Raw genomic sequence first — 18,595 nt, forward strand, 5'->3', positions numbered from 1 at the left:
GGGTTTGACATGTCCAGTGCCTGGGCTTTGAAGTTGGGAGTGGGACACCATTTGAGTCCCATTTGTCTCTGGCACAAGCCCTTTGGCTCCCACGCAGCATTTCCTGCACGAAGAGGGTCTCATCTACCCTCTGCCACCAGCTCCCAGTGGGATAGGGATGGAGGAGGAAAGCCAGTCCCCCAAAACCAGACGCTTACGGCACCAGGATGGCTTTGCTTTGCCCAGACTTTCTGTGTTGCCCCAGGTATGTCGTAAGCTGGTGGGGCAAGGATGCAATGCATCTGCAGAGCACCAGCCCATTTGGGTGAAGAATGAGGAAGCCAGCTAATTGGGTTTTTATCAGCAGAAGTTCATAGCTCTCATCATGGCATCAAACGGCACTTTTGCTTTCAACTCATCTTCACCAAACAAGTTGTGGGACGGAAGATGAGGAGCACATGAAAGTGGCCACATTCAAATGCAATCAGCAAAGAAAACCAGCAAAGAGCTGGCGGGCTGACAAACCGCCCCGGGGGGCTGCACCCGCCCCCCCCAGCATGGCACCCATCCACAGCACTACGCCAGGACACAAGGAACCAGGGAGAAAATTACTAAATACCAAGGGCTGCAGAAAGAGCTCAAGCGGCTCCGCAGACACTCTCACACATGCTGGCATGGGCTAGAGGCTTCCCAAACCAACAGCAGCTATTCCGGAAGCTGGAGGAGTACAGCCAGAAAAGCAAGTATGGCAACGTGTCCTGAAAACAAGGAGGAAGGATTATTCTGGCAGTTGGCAGTACATAGGTGACCCCTTCTCCATGATGAAGTGCACGCTATAGAAAAATGCTGATGTAGGAAAGGCCCAGGGACGAAGCGCACATCCAATGGTTTACAACAGATAATTCTTGCCAGGTTAAGTCTAATTGCATCTAAAAACAGAAATGCAAGACAAGGGGTTTAAAGAAACACTCAGGATAATATATCTGGTCTCACTGAATCCGGCTGCCAAAAAGCGTTAGATTGGATTACGAACATTATTACATCAAAAATGGATTGAAGGGCTTAAAGACTAACAATAAACAGCAAATGTATCAGATTTATGGGGCAAACATCTACGGGGCCTTGCTTTCACTTCAGCATTTTCATCAAACAAGGTCTGCTTGCCTTAAAGAGGCTCCCAAGAGAGGTGTAATCCTATGGCTGTGCCCAGGCACTCAGCAGAGGGATGGGCAAGAGAAAACACCCTGGAAAAATACAGCAGCACTGGCTGGCCAGGGTGCTGCCCATCACATCTGCAAACAGCTGCCTGGAGAGCACCCAAAGGCTTCGCTTGGAGGTCTTTGCTCTCCCACACCCCATCCAACACAGAAAGGGCTGCCCGGACCACCCCCAGACACCAAATGGAGAATGAATTGGAGAACCATGTCCAAAGATTAAGCCAGTGCTCAGCTGAAAAACACGTCACCCCAGTAGCTCCCTGCCTGTGGCATTGGCAGCAGGCATGGCACATGGGGCCTGTGTGGCAATGCTGGGGAGCTGCACCGGGAGCTTCTCCTCACGCCGCCCAGCTGCCAGAACACCAGGATTAATGCACCTCTATCTAGGCACCTCATTACCAGAGATAGGAAAACTGGAGGAAGTTCAAAGAGTAGCAGCAAATGCAATTAAGAGCTGGAGTGAATTAGGAGGGGAGGTGCAAAGAGCCAAACCTGCATGGCTGGCTAAGCCCTGGTGAGGCTGGAGTCACCCATGAGCATCCCAGGAGTGCAGACACCAGGGAGAGAGGGGGGAAGCCTACTTGAGTGGGACACAGCCAGCCAAGGAAGCGGGGAAAATCATCCAAATGGGTAAAAACTAAGGCTGAGGATAAATATCGGTATGGTCAGGTTCTCAAACCTGGGGTAGATGACCTGCAGGCACAAAGCAGGACCCCCACCCACATCTAGAATAGCACTGTCACAAAATAGCCATCAGTTTTCACCTTCCCATAACTCCTGCTAGCCCCAAATACAACTGGATGGACTATTTGTAAGCACTCACATTCTTCCCTTCCATTTCAGCCATTCCCTAGCATTCAGCTTCTCTACCAGCTCTGCAAGGATGAAGGGAGGAATAGCCACACATCTGCTAATGAGCCAGAAGCACCTTCTGCCTCCATGAGGACTGTATGAATGACCCACACCCTGCTGCCAGCCCAAGGGAATAGCAGCACCAACCGCATCTGCACTGAGATCTGCAAGTACAAGCTACCCTGGAGCCCCCATCAACCTTTCCAGCAGCCTTACCCATGTGCTTGGCCAAGGAACCCTGAAAAAAGACTTCCTTTGGGGGCAAAAAGCAGTAATTAATTCCTGATGGATTGCACTTTACCACCTCCCCCAGTACAGCCACCACTACATGCTTCCGTCCATGGTGTACAATGGTTCTGCACGGAGGAGACAGGAGACCCCCACCAGGGACCAAAGGCAGGCAGGGAGGCAGCCACAGGAGACCAAGGACAGCAGAAAGCAAGAGGTGCCCTGAACCCATGGAGCAAAACACCCAATTCCCAAATTCCCAGCTTCTCCATGGGCCGAGGGTCCTGATGTCCCATGTCCTGCTGCAGCCTCACATCCTCCACCAAGCAAGCCTCCGTCTCCACCTGCAGCAGGAGCTGATGCATCTTGTTCTTTATGAAGCAGCTTAGGAAGGAGCACCACCTTTCCCTGCCCAGCCCCAAGGAAAAAGATGCTTTTAAGTGGCAGAGGGGCTCAGCACGAGGCTGCGGAGAGGACGGGGAGAGGTTACGTTCGCTTTCAAAAGCCTTTTTCATTGCTAAGCCAAGGCTGGGGCCATGTCCCCCTGTGATAAAAGTGGCCTTAAACAAGGCTTGGCATATTCAAGGCGGGAGCGAGGAGCAGCTCTGAATGGGGAGGGACCCCGGGAAGCCCCTGGCTCCAGCAGGGAGGTTTTCCCTGCTTGGGGAAAGCAGGGGCCAAGCAGCACATGTCCCGCTGCCGCCCTGCTCCCGTCCACTGCAGCATCGCTTCCCCAGCTTAGGGCTGCCAGCGAATGAAAAGGAAGAAAAAACCCTTTTGTGTGTCAAGGCAAAGCTTGGGGAAAGGGAGGGAAAGGGGGGGGGGGGGAATGGGGGGAAAAAAAAAGGGAAAAAGGAAAAGAAAAAAAAGACAACACGTGGGTGGTCTGCTCAGGAGACTTCTGACTTTGTTTTTTTGGCTATTTTCTTTCTTGGCAGAAAGAGCTCCTGGGGCTGCTCGGCAGAGGGGTACGGCCAGATCACAGGAGCATCCTCAGCCCACCCAGGGGCCAAAGTTCAGCTGGCAGCAGCCGCTCGCTCCCAGCGCCGAGGGGGCTCGCATCAAAGCGCAGAGGAGTCAAGAGAAATTAAAGTCAGAAACAGTCCAAAGAAGGGGCAGAGGGCACTGCCGGCTCTCCGAGGAGAGAGGGGCACCCCACAGGGATGCTCTGTGCACCTCGCTCCCTGCATCCCTGTTCCGGCCCTATACAGGCTCCGAAATGCTGCAACTCGAGACTGGGATTGGGAAACAAGAGGATAAATGGGATTTTACAGTAGTCTCTTGGGAGTTCTCCCTGCCTTGGGAAGAAAGCAGGATTCTATTACAGAGGGAAGACTTCTACATATGGGAGAAGATTCCCATCACTGGTAGCGGAATCATGTAAGAAAAGATTGGGGAAAAATGCAATGAGTTTAAAAGCTTTGGCGAAACCTCTGCTGGCAAAGCTGGCACGGTGCAGTTTGCAAAACCCCGGCTGAGCATCCCGTCGGAGCGGCAGCAAGCCGGAGCAATAGTGACCCAGGTGTGCTGGCAGCGTTGGAGGGGAGCTGGCACCGGCTCAAAGCCATGGGGGCCCTTGGGGAGCTGCGTTTGTACTCGGCTGCACGCCGTCGGCCGCTTGTGAAAATGCCACCGAAAGCTACGGGAGGTTGATTTAACTTAAGCAAGAGCTTTCGTGTGAAATGCAAAGCAGCTCCTTAAAACTTGTGCAATTCAGAACCTGGTAAATCCCTTTGCCTGCACTTTCCTGACAGACCTGCATTGCAAGGCAAGGGACCCCACGTTCCTCCTCCCCGGCGCTTTGTTAGGCTCCTGAGCTTGTTCTGGGGAACGTAGTTGACTATGGGGGCTCTTTGCAGCCTGTCGGTCTCATGAGACCCACCAAAGGGGCGTGAGGTGGGACCCCGCTTTCAGCCCTCATTAGCACAATGACCATGGCACTGCTTGAACTTGACCCCAAGCACGGAGAAGCTGCTGACCAAGTGCTTGAAGATGTTTGCCTGACACACAAAAGGCAGATTCATGGCTGTGCTTTTAGCCCCTCTCCCCACTCTCTGCCCACTGCAGGGAAAGTTTGCCATTGAATCAAGCCTTGCCTCAGCTGAGGGACAGCAGAAGGGCTGACCTTTTGGGGTCCCAGAGCTGTCAGGCTGGTGCCAGCCACAGTTACTCATGTTACAGGAGATGAGAGTCTGCTGGGGAGCTGCGCTGGGGCTTTTGGCATCCCAAGCCCATCCCCAGGGCACCTGGGCTTGCAGCCAGGGCTCCCTGCACCCCCAAAGCTGGTGACCCCACCTGTGCCCCCTGAGTGACACAGGGCAGATGGCCCCAAATCCGGACAGTGAAGGTGACCAAGCAATGGCAACTCTTGGGAGAGACCGGCCCTGCCAAGGGGTGATTCAACCCAGTGCAGCCCGCGGTCTCTGCCGGCACCATGGCCATGCAGAGCAGGCTGAGCCAGTTCTTGCGCCAGGTCCTCACCCCTCCTACAGCCATGCGGTGCCCAGAGCCCCTTCGTTACCACCCTGTGCTCAGCCATGCGTTAAGTAGCACTAAGCAAAATTCACCACCAAGGGTGGCTCAGCGCTGCCCTGCCACTTTCAGTGCACCAGGTATACCCAAAACTACAGGCAGTCCCGGGGAGGGCTTGCTGGGGAAATCCAGGCTGGCAGCATCACTGTGTCACCACGCTATGGCAGAGCACCTCCTGCCCCAGCTGCCTGATAACACCCTCACCACCCCCTCTGAGAGCAGGGATTTCAGGCTAAAAATATACTGTTTACTGACTGAGAAGCACCAGCTCCCACGGCTCAGTGCTCGCTTCCCATGCGGGCTGTGACCTCTGCACTGGGCTGCTCACCGCTGAGCCTGCGGCATGTGATAGCGAGGGCAGAGATGAGCCACCGTGCCCTTTGCAGGCTGCTGCACGGCAGGTTCACAGGGGTAACAGGGAGCTTGAGGAGAAGACAAACAGGGAAAAGTGAGGTCAGCAGTGCCAGACTGGGGGCCAAGGGATGGCCAAGCTGCCCAGAGTCCACACTCTGTCCACACCAGAGCCAGCACAGGCAGATACATCCCCCTGCACTCATGGACCATGGCCTCTGAGAAAATTCAGCCCTTCTTCTCTCACCCCTCCATAAAGATGTGTTGCACCAAGAAACAAGAGGATAACACCAGGATGCAGAATTTTACAGCCATTTAGACCACAGAAAGCATTGGGTGTCACTGGCAGCTTCCCATTTGCCGGGCTGCTCTCAGAGCCAGCACCAGTGAGGAGGATGGGCATCTCCTTGCTCACCATTTCTCCTGATCCCAAGTGCAGCACCAGGAGCTCCCCAGTCCCAAGGCAAAGCCCTATAAGAAATGCCCTGCAACACCTCCAGCAAAGACGACAATAGGCTCCAGGTTTGATGGTGCTCCAGACACACGTTGCCCCTCCTTGCCAGGACTGACCTGGCAGGGAGACATGCTCCTGGCTGCGGGCACGGCCAGGGACGCAGCAGAGCAGCCAGATACAGGCCGATGACCCGTTCCATTCGGCCAGTGACACATTCCAACCCCTTCTCCCATCCAGCTGGAAATATTTTCCATACGTGTCAGCTCTTTGCACCAGCCAAGTCGCAAACAAGCGCCTGGCGACACTCTCCAGACCCCTGCAGCACCCCCCGAGCCAGGGTCGGCGGCGAGGAAGAGGAGAGCGACTCACATGTGATGAAGTAATCCTGCTGCCGCTTGAATTCCAGGCCCATGTAGTTGGGGCTGAACTCCTGAAACTTGATGGTGAAGCGGATCTCCTGCTCCGGCCGATTGCACGTCACCAGCACGTTGGGGTCCATGACGGTGCTGCAGGCATCTGCCTGGTCCTTCTTCACCAGGTACAACTTGTAGTACTCGTAAGGCTTGGACGGCTCCGCCTTGGGGCAGATAATGTCCAGTTTATCCCCAATCTCCGGGTAGATGACCAGCCCCTTCCCAGTCATGAACCTGGAAGAGAGGAGGGCAAGAGGTTAGCCACATGTTCCAGCACAGGCCACAGTGGTCACACCAGCCCATTCCACCCCGTGCACAGCCCTGCTTTCGCACCATTTATTTCATGCTTAAACTCTGCTGTTTTCCCTCTGCAAAGTATCTTTTGACACCAAAATAAAGCTCTCTTCTTCCTTCATCACCTCTGCACATGCAAGGAGCCAGTGCAAGGCTCCCATCAAGAAAACCATGGGCTCAACTGGTTCAGCCCCACTCCACATCCCTCCTGCCACGATGAGGGTGAGCACCCTTCCCAGACACAAGCCTGGCACCCAGAAGGGAATGGAGTCTTCCCACAAAAGGCTGCGGAGCGGGCAGCCTGGAGACGCCACGGCTCTGCCCGACGGCCAGGCAAGGAGCTTCCTGCAGGGACAGGCGATAATTAGGCATGGGGAGAAGCCCTGACAATGGGGCGCAGGGAGGGATCCCTTCCACGCCCCGGCTCCCTGAGGAATTCCTGTCCTTAAATGGAAGGGAGGGAAGCATCCTGCAGGACAACTTCTACCAAGCCAGGCTCAACGGCATGCCCAGGAGCGTGGGAGGACCGGATGGAGAGGAGCAAGGAGGGAGGAAAGCTATTTGGGGCTGGAAGGCAGGGCATTGCAAAGGGAAGGAAGGCAATATGCTGATAATTAGCATTCAGATTTCATTATTGTGGAGCAATAATCTGAATAATTTTTTTTCAGTGTGAAGTAGAGTATTAGGGCAACAAGGAGGGAAGCAGCAGATCATCTACTTTGATGTAGGCAACATAACGCATTCTTGATGGAAGATAAGGTGGGAATGGATGCTCCTGCAAAGTTATCTCCGCTGCAACTCCCTCACATAATTTGGGCACAGCAAAAACTGAAGCGTGTGCCTCAGCAGGCTGCACGTCGGCAGCTTTCCCTTCCCACTCTGACGTGGTTGGGTCCCTGCCCCATCCCACCCCTTCAGTCAGATGGGGGGACAGGACACCTTCTCCCTCCATCAAGCTGCTCCGGCTGGGGCTGCAGGCACCACGGAAGGAAGATCTAGCACACAAGACCAACCTGCTCTGTGGCTCTGGTACAAGTCTTAGCAAGAAGCCACAGAGCTGAAACCATTGCCCGAGCAGCCCAGGCTCCAGGCCTCTGGCTGCGGGAGACACAGCAGATCCATACGCCAACCGACGGGGCTGGGAGGCAGCAGGCGGAGCTGGGGCCCACGCACAACCCGATGCCCTTGGCAAGGGCTCCGGAGCTCGGTGCCAGCTCTAGCAGGGGGAGGCATGGCCAGGACAGAGACAGACAGACATCAGCTGCACTTTTCTGCCAGCTCACCAGGTCACCCTCACCCAGCCCCAGGAGAGGAGGCAAGGCACAGGGACAGGGGAACAGTCCCCTTCACCGACACCGCTCTGAACAATGGAGCTGAATTCCAGAGGGCTGTCTGCCCCATCCTCCCTGCGGTACCCAAAGCATCACTGGGGGATCACCCCAACCCCAGCACCACCATGGCAGTGGCTGTGCCTTTGCCGTGCAAGCTTGCGGGGAGCAAGTACATTGTGTTAAAGTCATGACTGCTGAAGAAGGGATACAGCAGCCTCATGGAAGAACAGGAAACGTAATCCGCACAGGGCCCGTGCAGGTGGGATGCTGCACCACGGCTCCATCCCCGGCGCTGCTGGCAGGTGAGCCATGCTTTGCCCGAGCGCTACCAAGTAGGTCAGCTGGCCCCCGGCCAGCGCACCGCTTCCAAACCTTGGGAGGGAGCGATAAAGGCTTCCCCCACCCACAATCCCTGACGCAATCCCAGGAGCCGTGCAGCAGGAGATGCAAAGGAGCCCCTGCCCCTCCCTGCCCTTGCTCAGCCTCCCCACCCCGCGCCGGGCCGCAGACATGCAGCACAAGTGAACACTTGCACGCTCGCTCACGGGTTCCCACCCCAGAGGCAGCTGGATCCCACACTCGTTTCTCCACGGCTGGGCTGAGTCAGAGGCTTTCTGGCACAGAACTCCCAAGTGACTCAAATTCCCTCCTCCAGCCCCTGCCAGCTCCCTCCTGCCCAGGAGATGCCAAACAGGAAGCCACAAACAAGCCAAGCAGATGTCTTGCAACGCCGGAGCAGGAGGAGAAGGCTCCTATCTGTCCCCCATCTTCATACCAGAAGGACCTATCACATCTCCTTGGCCAAAGCCTTGGCCAACACCAGCAAACCAACCGGTCCATGTGACACCAGCCTGCGCTGCCGGCACAGCCGTCTGGGATCGGGTCAAGCTGATTTTTAATGAGAGGAGAGGCCATAAAGCAATCAAGGGAGCTGAGAACATCCCAGCGCCACATCCTGCTGGCACTTCTCTTCCTCTTAGAGAATTCACAGAGGAGGCCTCTGTTTGTTTTATTTGTTTCAAGGGTAAAATGACAAGATTAATTTCTTCTAGGAACGCTTGGTTTCAGCTTCAGAAGCACACAGCTTCTGCCTGGGAATTAGCCCAGGAACGTTTTCCAGATCTCCTACACGAACATCGAGCAAGAGTGAGCTACCAGCCAAAGCAGCAGCCCTTCACCGCATGCAGTGCTGCACGGGGCTTATGGGGCTGCTCCCTCCGACTGCTGCTCCCTGCCAACCACATTCCTGCCCGCACACACACTCTGTACCCTTTGCCCTCCTATTTCCCTGATTCCTTCTCCTCCATTTCCCCCTTAGTGTCCTCCCTCTCTTCCCTGAAGATGAAGAGAGTCCGGGCAGCACGAGCGGTGGAGATAAGCCGCTGAAGAGCACGCATTCAAACCCTTCTCACTGTTCTTTGAGCTCCTAACCACAACCACACATCTAGATTTCTTCCCCCCTCAAAACTGTGCTTTGTTGCAAGCAACAGCTTGTGAAGACCATCCTAGGGAAGACAGACACCAGTTGCCATCATGCGACAGGCCTCCACAAAATTATACTTTAAAATACAAAAGGCGCGAAGCAACATTTATCACAAGAACAGCAGAGAAGTTCTGGGTATGAGAAATATTACTCCAGAAGGATTGTTGAAGGCAAAAAAGAATCACTCTTGACTTGTCTTTACAAGGACACATCTTCAGTTTTATCTTAACCGGGAAGAATGAATAGATCTCCTTTTAAATTAAGAGTAAAACTCATCATGCCCTCAGAGCACGTGCTGTCATTCTGCAGGGGGAATCTGCTCTATCCTCTGTACACTACAGTTTAACTTCCCTGTTTTAAAGCAGGCAGGGAAACAAAGAAAAATCACAATTCAACTCAACCTTAATGCTAAAACTAGTCTGACCAAGTGCTTTTGAGGCTGATCCTGCACAGTGAGTGCTGCAGCCTGGCTGTGGAAAGCCACGAGCAGGCACTCAGCATCCCAACCGCACACAGCACCCACTCCTACCTCTCCCTCCACTTGGGAGGAGGATGGTGGCTCCAGCTTTATTTATTTAGCCTTGGTGCTACCGCCAGTTAGCAGCTCACAGATAACATCTCAGCATCCTTTCTCCTGGTGGCAAGGGTGGTGGAAAAGACTAACTACAACCTATTAAACTTTTAAAAACACTGTATTTTTGCCCTTGCTGCAAACAGCATTCATCTGAGCAAACTGTGCTGTGGGAGGATGCTGGACTCCGCTCCATTATGGACAACTTCATTAATTAAAACCCCTCAAGGTGATTTTTGGGTGGCACCTGTGGCTGCCCACCCACAGAGCCATGCAGGCTGCTGAAGAGCATCCCATCGCAGCCAGGCATTCCGACCGCCGCATCCCGGCCCCCAGCTCCCGGCCCCGCAGGTTCCCTGGGAGCGATCAGGTGGCAGCATCCAATTTCCTCATTGTTTCGGGAGGTGTTTTCTGATGGGAAAGGTGAAAAGGGTATTTGTGAGCCTTGTAAACCGATTCCTCCGAGTTGGGTAAACAAGGGGAGCTCTGTTGGCAGCGGGATGCCGGAGCAGAGATGGGATTAAAGAACAGCCGCTCCCCTGCCCCGAACTGGGGGGCCGCTGGCAGAAACCCTCAACTCCTGTGGACCAGGCAGCTCACCAGCACAGAGGGTTGGTCTCCCATCAGGGATCTAAAAGCACTGATGGAATGACCCAGGGCCTACAAATGGGACCTGCTGGAAGGTCCATGTGCTCAGCCAGTATCCAGTGTCAGAGGTGGCCACCCTGGCCATGATCTCAGGGCTGGTTTGGGGGAGAGGAATCGGAATGAGGCAGTAAGAGATGATAATCCCTTGAAACACGCAGCAGGGCTGCTTAGGGTCCAGGGAGGGATTGGCGCCTGGTGTCTGGGGCTGCACCTAGGCAGGAGATGAAACCACACCATGGCACCAGCACGTTCCCTGGGTGAGTACCGACCTGCTCCACAGTGCCAGCTGCTCCTGCAGTTCAAGCCAGTCCTTCGGTTTGTCCTTTGATTCAACGGCCAGGCACAGACCCACCCAACAGCTCTGCACGCTGAGAACAACAGGGAACCACAGGCAGAGAGATGCTGCCCTTCTACCAGCAGCTGAGACACTCACACCTTGGCTCTGAGGAGCAGGCACGCGGGAGGGTGGCAGGGCTCCCAGCAAACCCCCTGCCAGCCAGATCACAAGCCCATGGCTTCCTGGGCTGCCTCAAAGGACACTGTGCTTCACAGTGCTCTGGCAGCAGCAGGGTTCCTGCAAGCCAGCACATCACACAGCCATGACCTGCTCCATCCCACTGCTGGTAGAGGCTCAACAAGCCCGGGAACATGAGGTAATACGGAAAACCATGCAGGTTTGGTCAGAGCAAGCTCAGAACTCCTGCTGGGCATGATACCTCTCTCCTCCACACACACACACATACCAAGCAGGCTCCTCTTCTCCACGTGGGCATGCATGGGCTAGCAGACTGGGTCACAGTTAAACACGGACAATGCTAACACGTTCACAGTAATAGCTGCAAACACAAGTGTCCTGCAGATACAGCACCCAGCACCTTTACAAACAAGCTAGAGTCCTTCACTCTTCCTCAGCAAGAAAACGACTGGTAAAATGCTTGAAAATATGACTTCTAAAAAAGAATGAGCTGACACACTTTCCAACAACCTCTCCCCCAAGCACAGGCACTCCTTGCATCACACGAACTACAAAATCTTCGGGGCAGCACCACCTTTCCCCACATCCAAGAAACATGATGCACCTCACCTTGTTTCAGGCTTTGCAGAAACAGAAAACAGAACAACATTTAACAACAGTCTCCTCTTCAGAGAAGATGCTCTAAAGCATTAATGCTGACATACATACAAGATGACATATGCTAAATGCTGTTTTCTTCAAAGAAATCCAAAAATAGCTGTATCTTCCAAGGAGAACATTTACTTCTGGCAGTGAAGGCTGCAGGATGGCTGACAATGCCCGGCGGAGCAAGGCACTGCAAGTGGAGGGCAGCAATAACCAAGGTCCATACGGCATTTTCTAATATGCAGGAGACCTGCATCTTCCTGGTGCCTGGGCAGCCAAAGACTACGCTGGCACAGCTCCCCATAGCAACAGAGCACACAGGTCCCACCAGCAAGACCACAGCTTCCATGAGCCACCGCAGCTCCTGGCAGCTTAGGAACCACCTTAGAAAAGGGATGGGAAACAGCCAGCAGCTCTGCAAGCTGGAGAGACCCAGCAGAAAAGCCAAAACCTCCATATACAAACTGTGTACGTACTCCTGAAAAACACCTCTGAAACCTGCGACAGCTTTGCCCATGCCCAGCCACACATGAAATTAAATGCCTGCCTCTCCCTGCCTCATTCTTTTCCCTTTTCTGGGACACAGCAGCACTGCTCCACAGTAGCTACCCAGGCACTGGGGGCTCTCTCTACCCACAACGCTTGGCCATCAGTTAGAAGAAATCAGTCCTGTCCATGAAGGAGTCCTCCAGACCCCCTGGAGCCGCAGAGCTGGAGTCACACTCCAGCCATCGGAAGGTCCCTCCAGAGCTCACAGTCACTCCAGAGCTCCTCCAGTGGCACCCTAGCATTTGCCAAAGCCATATTTTCACCAAGCAAGAGACATCAAGGGGTTGGCAGCAAACAGTGGGCCCTTACTTGGGCGGTACTTTCACAGCTCTGTGGCTGAAGCCAAACAGCATCATAGGACAGGGACGATGGCATGGTCCCCTGAAAGCCTGAGCCAAGAGCACCAGACATCCCATTTCACAGGGATGGGGCAGGACTGGATACAACTGTGGGGGTCCCCAGCCAGCCCTGCCAGACACTGCAGCCCACCACCCAACTCACTTCACCTCTTCAGAGCCAAAGACAACTAATACAGGAATTATGCACTTAACCAAAGGGCCCACCTCATCCCACTACACCAGCAGCATCCACAGCCCCTTCCCAGAGCACTCGGAGCAGTGACAGCACCTGGAAGCACAGGACCCTTTTTCAGCTCCCGTTAAATTCTTGGGAACAAAGACATCCCATGGAAGGAAGTTAATTACAACTTGAATAAAAAGGTTCCCTGCTCTCCTCTGCCTCCCATCTGTATCTGTCGCCTTTTCGCTTGTTCAGTCAAGTTACTCATCACCACAAAGGAGGGTAAATAGGAGCACGCAAATCCCCACACTTTTAGATCCCACTTCTTTTATGTGCTCTGCTATTATTAGTCTCCTTTAAAAAGAGCCTTCGATCTTTTTTTCCCCCTGCTAATCTACGTATAATTATTTTCACTGCCCTTCTGCAGACCTCTTCTATTTCTGCTGCATCCTTTCGGAGCCGAGGTGGGGAGCACAGAACCCGGCAATTTCAGGTAACTCTTTCTGAAAATAGAGAAGCCTCTTATCTCCTTCAGCCCTTTGGCCTCCACTGCTCACAGAGATATTTTTCAGCTATTCACAATGGCACCTTCCAGCCTCTCCCAGCTCTTCGTCATCCCCCTGTCCCTGGGGAGGGGGAATCACCTCTGCTGAGCCCCTGCAGCCACACCGTCCTGTCCCCCTCCCAGACACACTCTAAGGCTCTTTTTCCACATCTTGGGTTTAATGAGGCCCATTCAACCCTCCCAAAGACAAAAGACCCTTCTCGTTTCCAAACGGATTTACACGACGCATCAGCGAGGCATAAACGGGTTGCCATGGCAACCCGCACCCTGGCCCCCCCAGCACTGGGATGCCATTTTCTAAAGCCACTGCGCCCCAAAACCCCTTTGTTGCTTTAATGCCAGCTGTAAGGTTTGTCACAGGCTGGTAAAAGCACCCACCCACCCAAAAGTGACACCTGCACACCCCCAGGTGCCAAGGATGCCATTTTCTGAGATGAAGCTAAAAGATGCTCAAGCCGGCGCATTGCTCATGCAGGCACTCCAGTAAGCTCTGCACTGTGATCAACTCCAGGTCATGGTCAAGCCAGGGTTAAAATTAAGCAGAAGGCAATGAAACACCACCTGCAAAGGGGAACTGAAACTAAAATACCCTTCTCTCTGCCCAGAAAGAGGTGAGATGCTTGAGACAGCACAAGGGAGCCCATGCTAAAGTGCCAGCCCTGGCTTAGCTCCCAGCCTCCTTCCATGAGGAAGCCGGTGGCTTTGGCAATGTCAGAAGGCCACCCAATACTTCGCACAGAGGCTCAGTAACCATAAGCCTCACGCTCAATGCTTCGTGCTGTATCTCTTCCTAACCAGCTTCAACCACTGAAGGCCAAGAGATCATATCGTCTACTCCATGCAGAGCTGCCCATCCCAGGTGGGAAGCAGGAGAGACCCCACCATGGCTCCTCGAGCTCTGTTCAGAAGTTGCATAGTCACTGTTGTAACCCTGAAGACCAAACCCTTACAGAATGTAAGGGGGACGGGCCAGCCGTACTTAGGCTGAAGAAAGACCAGATGGAACCTATTTTATCACAAAAACACACAACTGCAGTGTCTTTCTGCAATGGGAAGCCAGGAGGAAGACCCAGGTTACAACCGCAAACCAGCCTGCAGAAGGGTCTGGTCTCCCCTTCTCCATTCCAGACCCTTTCCTCCCATGGGAGAAGGAATCCAGAGCAACACTGGGCAAGGGCTGACTCAGAACTCCACCCACTTCACCACCCAGCAATGGTTTCCATTACTAGAGGTGCTCTTCAAGCCAAAAAAGCCACCCACCAAGCAGCAGCAACAACACAGTCCTTCTGTACGGGTTTTGCTTGTGTCATCCCTGAGCCGGATGCCACAGCAGCACGAGTCCAGATGCAGGACAGCTAGCAGGCCACTGGGGGAAAGAACAATCCCCACAGCTCTGCTCTGCCCTCTGCACCAGCAGCTGAGCTCAGGAGCCTGCTCTGCTCCCAGGGGCTTTGGGACCAGTTCCAGCAGCAGTTACACCACAGTTACCACCAATCAAGAAGACACCGAGCACAAGAGGGCTCCAGCCCATGAGGGTGCTGCAGGGAACAGGTTGGCAGCCAGGCTTCAGGAAAGCAGGCATGGATGCTGGCCACACCTTGGTGTCCATGGCCAGCGGCTGCCACCGCAGCAGTGACATCCCCATCCCCACAGCCGCCAGCAGCCAGGGCCGTCCCCGGTGACTCAGAGCAGGGCTGCGGGAAGGGCTTTCTCTTTGAGCCATCCTCTAATTACAGCATGGCAAAGGTACATGCTGCCAGAGAGCAGCCGAGCCCCGGTCTCCCCCATCCACCACCCCAAAGGACAGGCACTGGAGACCCACAGCGCTCAGGTGGCTACCAAAGCACCCAGCCAGGGAGGAAGAAATCTCTGCTGTCCCCTCCCATGGCACAGACCGCATTTCCAACCACATCTCCTCCTGTCCCATCCCAACTACAGCCTATCAGCTGCCCACAAACACTCAGCAGAGGTTGGGTGGCTTTGGCTTTGTCCCACAGAGGCTAAAGCATGCAGCAGTGATAGCAGAGCCACCAGAGAAGCCACCAGCACAAGGCTTGCCATGCTGGGATCACTGGAGTGGGGTTCCTGGTCCAGCCCTCAAGCTGCTGCATGCCCCCTGCTCGCTGTCAACACATCCACTCAATCGGTATGGGGATCTCAAGGCTTTGATTACCTCCAGGACCCTGCCTGGATGCACACTGCCTGCCCCGTGGCTGGAGAAGATGCACATAGGTAATGGGGGACAACTGGGTACCCCCAGATCACCTCCGCACTGGTGATGAGCGCTGCCAAAGGTGGGTGACAGCACCGGCCAGAAAGTGGATGTTTTCTTTTGTCCCCTCCTGGGCTTGGCCAGAATGCCCCCCCCCATGCTTGTCTACCACGTGAGAGGATGGCTTCTGACCACCCCAGTGCTCTGAGGAGGAAGAGGAAGAGAAGGAAGGCTCCCATGCCTTGCAGAAGCCAGGCACTGATGTGCGCAGCCATGGGCTGTTCCATCTTCCCAGCTCCGTGCAGCAGCCCGTGCGTTCAGATGCTGCACCCAAACCATGTAAACAAACCACGTTAACCCAAAGCCTGCGAGGGGGAGTTACAAAAAGAAAAATGCTGGTAATTGAGGGAGTTTGAAGCAGATTTAATTGGGGCCAGAGCCCTGGCGCAGGCTGCTGCTGCCACCTGCAGCACTCTCCACAGCCGGTGGCATTTGGCCCTGGGGACCCCCAGCTCCTGTGAGCACCAACCTATAGGGTGCAGACCCCATTCTGGGTTCAATAATGAGCAGTGGGGGTCCCCTGGGCTCAGCCCCCGCCCCCCCTCCCCGCAAAGTCGTTATTTTTCAGCACAATAAGCGACTCCGCCAGCGATGGAACCAAGGGCTCGGCCAAAACATAAAGAGGGAGATGAAAAAAAGCCATATTCTCTCCCTCAAGTAATATCGCCCCGCACCTCCCCTCGGAGAAATAAAGACGGACCGAGTTATCTAATTAATGCTGGCAAGAAGCGGGGAGGCCGGGGGTCCGGGGGGGGCTGCTGGCGGCCCACAAAGGCGGCGTGGGGAGCGGTCTCCCTGCCGCCGCCGCCGGCATCTCCCGTCAATGGGGCCCCACGCTGGGAGTGAGGTAAGAGGGGATTCAAAGGGGGGTTTGTCAGGGGTTTTGTTTTTGAAAACGGGGGAGGGGAAGGGGACAGGGCTTGACAAGAGCTGACAGACAACTGAACAAAACCATAAGGGCCATGAATGGCAACACGGCTCTTTAATTGGCGTAGGAATGGAGAGAGAAGTGAGACAATGAGGCGCGGGCAGCAGCGGCGGAGCCGAGGAGCAGGCAGCGAGCGCTCACCTTCTGCCTGCCTGCACCGCGGCTCCCCGGCACAGCTGCCTGTCCAGAGGTTGGCAGCTGGATGCTGCAGCTGCGACCACCATAACCCTCCCCATAAAACCACCCCAACCCCCCGAGGAAATGGGAAAGCAGAGCCCAGCGCCCCGGCAGGCGCTGCAAAAGCCAGACGGCACCAGAAGCGGCACAAACCCGGAGCCTGAGCGCGGGATGCTGCAGGTATTAAATGATCCAGCGGAAGCAGCTCGGGTTCCCCGCTCAGCCCCGTGTGCTTTCCAGCTTTGATTCGGTTTCGATGCTCGTGCCCTGGCTGCAGCCCCGCTCATCCGGAGGACGGGGGGCCGAGAGGGGAAGCGGGGGAGAGGCAGGTTAAAAGGGAACAAGGTTGGATCAGCGGGGTTCCCACTCCTTCCCTGACCCCTCCGAAATAAGACAGTGGAGATTTCGCCTCCCGGTTCCAAAGCAAAGAATTACTTTGGCAGGGGATGCGGCGGCGGCTGGGCGCCCACTTGGAAGAGAAAGCGGCAGGAATATGCCCAAGGCACCCAAGAGCAGGACCTCCCCGCCAAGCCCCACTAATTGTCATGCAGATTAATCCCCTGCCAGGACAGAAAGGAGGCAAAACTGCAGCCCTTCACCATGTGGGTTTGGGGAGGGCAGGGGACATGGGGATAGGGGGCTCAGCCCACCAGACCTGACACCAACCCCAGTGTTTTATGAAGACCCCCCCCCCCCATCCTTCCCACCTCTCACTTTTCCAGCTCAGTTGGAAAAATGAAGAACTGAAAGCAAACAGCCAAGAGATGAAGTTACAGCCTGCGGTTAGTCCTTGGGCGAGAGGAAGTCCCTTCCTCCCCACACCCCAGTACCTGACACCCTGGCTAACCCTCCACTCCACAACCCCAGACCAGCCCCCTCCCCACATGGGACGGTGGCTGGGCACGCTCCCGCACGCCAACCTGGCCACCACAATGCTGCAAGTTGCTGCTGCTACATGCTCCGGGGTACAGGAGGGGTCCCCAAACCCCCTCAGCTCCCCACTTCACACTACACATGGCCATACAGCTGCCTTCAAAGCAAAGGAGAGGATCAACCAACCTCACCCATTTTTCTGAGGACTTCCACAAATCTAAAGCCCATGCGTCCCCAGGGCGCAGCAGCAGTGGGGGCCTTCCAGCTTCAGCCACTTCCCTGGCACCCAGCAGCCCCCCAGGGTGTGCTAGCGCCTGTGCCTGCATCCCTGGAGATCCCACTGAGGGCTGGGTGATGGCACCAACCCTCACTTGTGAGCATGGGCTGAGGCTCGCCCAGGGGAAGCAATGCTGTGGCTTGAAGGATTAATCCCAGCATTAGGAACTGGGCAGGGAGAGGAGAGATCCCCGCGGATGGTTACCCGCAGCCGGGCTGCGGGATGCCCTGCCCTGCACCAACAGGTCTCCCGGGTTCCGCCAGCCCCGCGGTCCAAGGGGAGCAGCGTCACCCCCGGCCGCGCCGCCGTGACTCACTGCCAGGCCCTTTGATCTCCCAGCTCCCAGATGTGGCCAAACGAGTTCTGTCATCCTGGCTCAGCCTGGAAGCTGCCATCTTCCCAGGCAGCTGCAAATCACCATCCCTCAGCCCTCGTTACCAGGAACTCGCCCAGCTGCAGCCAGCCTTAGAACCCATTAAAGCCTTCTTAACCGCCCCATCAGAACGAAGCGCATGTGTACAACCACCCCAACAGCCGGCCACTGCAGCCCTCCTCGAACTGCCCCAGCAACCAGGTCACACAGTATTCCTCACCTCTGAGTCAGCCCTATCATCCCCATGCCGCACTTGGCTGGACAGGACCTTCAGCCCCACACCACGGGGGTGGACGGGTCTGGTTTAGGTCTAGGAGAAAAAGCTAAGATGAGTCATAAGACCTCAAAAGATTATTTCTCCCTTCACCCCACCCTTGTCCTCCTGCACACAGACTGCGAGGGATCACCAAAACCTGGTGAGCAAGCTCTGTGAGAAAGCACGAATCCAGCCTCTAACCTTCTGCCATGCTCCTGGATGTCACTCGGGGAAGAAAGCTACCCCTTTCTCCCTTAAACCTCTTCCTACTGCTGCTCACATGCCCTCATTCTGGCACAAAAGCCCCAATCTTCTCCATATCTACAGCCTGCA

General features: G+C 55.2%; 1 protein-coding gene across 2 annotated transcripts in view; it reads right to left on the reverse strand.

Moving 5' to 3' along the window:
• The window catches only part of EFNB1 (ephrin B1), a 53,381-nt gene that overhangs the window by 17,202 nt on the left and 17,584 nt on the right, over positions 1-18,595 (reverse strand). For both annotated transcript variants that reach the window (XM_065689435.1, XM_065689433.1), the window contains exon 2: positions 5,983-6,260. In XM_065689435.1, coding sequence (XP_065545507.1) covers positions 5,983-6,260 — 278 coding nt within the window. The remainder of the gene's footprint in view (positions 1-5,982; positions 6,261-18,595) is intronic.

Source organism: Lathamus discolor, chromosome 9 (assembly GCF_037157495.1).
Source record: "Lathamus discolor isolate bLatDis1 chromosome 9, bLatDis1.hap1, whole genome shotgun sequence".
In the NCBI taxonomy this organism is placed as follows: domain Eukaryota; kingdom Metazoa; phylum Chordata; class Aves; order Psittaciformes; family Psittacidae; genus Lathamus; species Lathamus discolor.